We start from the raw sequence: 5,000 nt of genomic DNA on the forward strand, positions 1-5,000 counted from the left end.
TTTTCCTCCTTTTTTTTATTTTCCTCCACCTTCACCTTTCCTCTTATCTCTTTTCCTCATCCTATTACTCCTCTTCTTCTTCTTCTTCCTCCTTTTCCTCCTCTTGCTTTTTCCTTTTCTCTTCCTTTCTCTTTCCTCCTCTTCTTCTTTATTCCTATTCCTCAACTTTCTTCTCTTCACTTCCCTTCCACTTCTTACTTTCCCCCACCTCCCCCAAACACCCCTCCCCTCCCCATTTTCTCCCCCACTCACCCTGACATCCCCCTGCCCACTCCTCTCCCAAAACACATCCCTCTCCCCATTCTCTATCTCCCTCACTCCCCCCACACCCTGCCCAATCTCACCTCCCCACACACATCCCTCCCCTCCTCTCTCCATCTCCCTCACTCCCCCCACTCCCCCTTCCCTCTCTTTCCTCCCTCAAACACATCCCTCTCCTCCTCTCTCCATCTCCCTTACTCCCCCCACTCCCCCTTCCCTCTCTTTCCTCCCTCAAACACATCCCTCCCTCCCCCTCTCTCCATCTCCCCCTTCTCCTTTTCTCTTCCCTTATGCTCCCCACAAACAACTCCAACACCCCCAATTAATGACCCCCCTTTCACCTCCTCCAACCTCCCCAAATATTTTCTCCTTCCTTACACCTCCAGCCTCCCCTCGCATCCCCCTTCCTCCACCTCACCTCCCCAGCCTCCTCTAACATTCCCCTCTTTTCCTTACACCTCTCACCCCTCTCATCCCCCTTCCTCCACCTCACCTCCCCAGCCTCCCCTAACACTTCCCTCTTTTCCTCACCCTCCAGCTTCCCCGCGCATCCCCCTTCCTCCATCTCCTCTCCCCAGCCTCCCCTGACACTCCCCTCTTTCCCCCCCCGTCTCCCCCCCCCCCCCTGCCACTCCTGATCACCTGCTTTCTCTCCCCCAGGACGCAAGCCGCGGCCCGGGGAGTCGTGGTGCCCCGTGTGCGGCGTCACCCTTCGCCCCGGGGAGCTGGAGGCACACCTCACCCACGAGCTGGATAAGCTGGCGCGGCTCCCCCACGCCCGCCCGCCCTCGCAGCGCGCCACGCCCCCCGCGCCCAACGCCGCCGCCCCCCCGCCAGGCACCCCAGCAGGCACCCCCAACACGCCCTCGTCCTCTGGTGCCGTCTCCTCCCCCCTCAGCCCCCACCTCCCCCACCACGCCCGCCCCCACGCCCGCGACCCCGGATGGGATGTGAGTATTGTGTGGGTTGGAGGGTTTGTTGAGGTGTGTGTGTGTGTGTGTGTGTGTGTGTGTGTGTGTGTGTGTGTGTGTGTGTGTATACTGTGGGTTTGAATCTATGTATGTATGTATGAATGTGCGTATGCCTGTGTGTATGTATGTGTGTATGCATGTGTGTATGTATGTATGTATGAATGTGTGTATGCCTGTGTGTATGTATGTATGTATGAATGTGTGTATGCCTGTGTGTGTGTATGTATAAATGTGTGTATGCCTGTGTGTATGTATGTATGTATAAATGTGTGTATGCCTGTGTGTGTGTATGTATAAATGTGTGTATGCCTGTGTGTATGTATGTATGTATAAATGTGTGTATGCCTGTGTGTATGTATGTATGTATAAATGTGTGTATGCCTGTGTGTGTGTATGTATGTATGTATGTGTGTATGCATGTGTGTATGTATGTATGTATGAATGTGTGTATGCCTGTGTGTATGTATGTATGTATGAATGTGTGTATGCCTGTGTGTATGTATGTATGAATGTGTGTATGCCTGTGTGTATGTATGTATGTATGAATGTGTGTATGCCTGTGTGTGTGTATGTATAAATGTGTGTATGCCTGTGTGTGTGTATGTATAAATGTGTGTATGTATGTGTGTATGTATGTATGAATGTGCGTATGCCTGTGTGTGTGTATGTATAAATGTGTGTATGCCTGTGTGTGTGTATGTATAAATGTGTGTATGCCTGTGTGTGTGTATGTATAAATGTGTGTATGCCTGTGTGTGTGTATGTATGTATAAATGTGTGTATTCCTGTGTGTGTAGGTCTCAATGTGTGTATGTATGTGTGTATGTATGTATGTATAAATGTGTGTATGCCTGTGTGTGTGTATGTATAAATGTGTGTATGCCTGTGTGTGTGTATGTATAAATGTGTGTATGTATGTGTGTATGTATGTATGTATAAATGTGTATGCCTGTGTGTGTATGTATAAATGTGTGTATGTGTATGTATGTATGTATAAATGTGTGTATGCCTGTGTGTGTGTATGTATGTATAAATGTGTGTATGCCTGTGTGTGTTTGTATAAATTTGAGTATGCCTGTGTGTTTTTATTTATAATTGTGCGTATGCCTTTGTGTGTGTATGTATAAATGTGTGTATGCCTGTGTTTATTTATGTATAAATGTGTGTATGCCTGTGTGTGTGTATGTATAAATGTGTGTATGCCTGTGTGTATGTATGTATAAATGTGTGTATGCCTGTGTGTGTGTATGTATAAATGTGTGTATGCCTGTGTGTGTGTATGTATAAATGTGTGTATGACTGTGTGTGTGTATCTCTAAATGTCACTATTCCTCTGTCTAAGTATCTATAAATGTGTGTCTGCGTGTGTGTTTGTATGTATAACTGTGCGTATGCCTGTGTGTATGTATGTATAAATGTGTGTATGCCTCGGTGTATGTATGTATAAATGTGTGTATGCCTGTGTGTGTGTATGTATAAATGTGTGTATGCCTGTGTGTGTGTATGTATAAATGTGTGTATGCCTGTGTGTGTGTGTATGTATGTATAAATGTGTGTATGCCTGTGTGTGTGTATGTATAAATGTGTGTATGTATGTGTGTATGTATGTATGTATAAATGTGTGTATGCCTGTGTGTATGTATGTATAAATGTGTGTATGCCTGTGTGTATGTATGTATAAATGTGTGTATGCCTGTGTGTATGTATGTATAAATGTGTGTATGCCTGTGTGTATGTATGTATAAATGTGCGTATGCCTGTGTGTATGTATGTATAAATGTGTGTATGCCTGTGTGTATGTATGTATAAATGTGTGTATGCCTGTGTGTGTGTATGTATAAATGTGTGTATGCCTGTGTGTATGTATGTATAAATGTGTGTATGCCTGTGTGTGTGTATGTATAAATGTGCGTATGCCTGTGTGTATGTATGTATAAATGTGTGTATGCCTGTGTGTGTGTATGTATAAATGTGTGTATGTATGTGTGTATGTGGTTGTTTCTATACATTCGTCACCATTTCCACTCACTTATTCTCAATCACTCCATCTCATTCCCACTCTCTCCTCTCCTCCCCTCACTCTCCCTTCCGCACTTCTCCACCCCTTACTCTCCCTTACTCCTCTCTCCCCTGATACCTCCCTTACTCATCCCGCTCACCCCTTACTCTCCCATCACTTTCCCCTCACTCACCTATCTCTTTCTCCCTTACTCTCCACATTACTTTTCCTCCCTTATCTCCTCAGTTTTCTCATCTTTTTTTTGCCACACTTTACTCTCCACTCACTCACCTCCTCACTCTCCCTCGCACTCTTCTCACTCACCCTTCACTCACCCGTATGCCCCCGCTCCCCCCAGACGTACCAGCGGGTGCGGGCCAACAGACAGGTGAGACTGCGCGCCAAGAAGCGTCGCGCGGGGCGGGGCGACGAGTGCGGCCCCGCCTGCCCCGTGTGTGGGGAGCGGATACCCGTCGCCACCCCCGAGGACCTCAACGCCCACGTGGAGTCCTGCCTGCGACGGGTGAGTGGGAGAAGGGGAGGAAGGAGGGGAAGGGGAAGGAGGAGGAAGGATAGGGAGCGTGAAGGGAAGTAGAGGGAGGGGATGCAAGGGGATAGAGAAGGCAGGGAGGGTAAGGTAAGGGAAGGATAGGGAGGGGAAGTGTGTGGGGGGGAAGGGGAGAAAGGAGAGGAAGGGGAAGGAGGAGGAAGGATAGGGAGCGTGAGGGGAAGTAGAGGGAGGGGATGCAAGGGGATAGAAGAGACAGGGAGGGGTAAGGTAAGGGAAGGATAGGGAGGGGAAGTGTGGGGGGGGAAGAAGTGGTGGGTAGCGTATGTAGGGAAGAAGAGGGGAGGAGAGGAAGGGTGATGATGGGGGTGTTATTTCGGGTTGTAGATAGAAGAGGAAGAAAAGTGAGAAGAGAGGAAGAAAGGGGAAGAGTGATGGAATAGGAGAAATGAAGGTGAAGAAAGGGGTAGGGAGAGGAAGGGAGGGGAGGGGAAGGAAGTAGCGGGTGAAGGAGGGAATGGAATGATTGATAAGTTCCTTTGATGATTATTCTTAGGCAGAACAAAAATGTGTATCTATTGCATTGCTAATCTGTTTTCTCTCTCTCTCTCTCTCTCTCTCTCTCTCTCTCTCTCTCTCTCTCTCTCTCTCTCTCTCTCTCTCTCTCTCTCTCTCTCTCTCTCTCTCTCTCTCTCTCTCTCTCTCTCTCTCTCTCTCTCTCTCATTTTCTCTTATCCTTCTCTCTCCCTTTCAATCCTTACCCTAATTTCTCTCTCTCCTCTTTCCCCTACAATTTATCTCTTATCTCTTCTCAACTCTTCCTTCTGCCATTCCACTTCCCCCTCTCTTATCTCCCCATTACAATCCCTCTTCCACCTTTATCCCTCCCATCTCTCCTTCCTCTTCCTTCTACTATTCTTTTTCCTCCTCTCTTATAATTTCCCTCCTTCTCTCCCTCTCCTCCCCCTTCCCTCCCCCTAGTCCGGCGTGCCAGGCCTGCTGCAGCCCGGCGTGGAGGACGAGGTGGTGGATGTGGAAGGTGATGGACCCTACGACGACTACGAGTGGAGAAGGAACCGTGTGTCCGCCCTGCTCAGGCCCCCGGGACAGCTGATGGGTGAGTGGGGCGGGGGGAGGAAGAGGGAGAGGGAGGGGAAGGAAGGAGGAGGAAGGGAAGTGAGGGTAAGGAAGGAGGGCGGAAGGAACGATGAGTAGTGAAGGAGAGGAAGGGCAAGGTAAGGTAAGGGAAGGAGAAGGGAGG

General features: G+C 48.7%; 1 protein-coding gene across 2 annotated transcripts in view; it reads left to right on the plus strand.

The window, feature by feature from the left end:
• Window positions 1-5,000, plus strand: part of LOC127009892 (E3 ubiquitin-protein ligase Rnf220-like) — a 98,093-nt gene that overhangs the window by 89,430 nt on the left and 3,663 nt on the right. For both annotated transcript variants that reach the window (XM_050883412.1, XM_050883413.1), the window contains 3 exons: window positions 922-1,211; window positions 3,590-3,754; window positions 4,721-4,856. In XM_050883412.1, coding sequence (XP_050739369.1) covers window positions 922-1,211; window positions 3,590-3,754; window positions 4,721-4,856 — 591 coding nt within the window. The remainder of the gene's footprint in view (window positions 1-921; window positions 1,212-3,589; window positions 3,755-4,720; window positions 4,857-5,000) is intronic.

Source organism: Eriocheir sinensis, chromosome 42, assembly GCF_024679095.1.
Source record: "Eriocheir sinensis breed Jianghai 21 chromosome 42, ASM2467909v1, whole genome shotgun sequence".
Classification (NCBI taxonomy): domain Eukaryota; kingdom Metazoa; phylum Arthropoda; class Malacostraca; order Decapoda; family Varunidae; genus Eriocheir; species Eriocheir sinensis.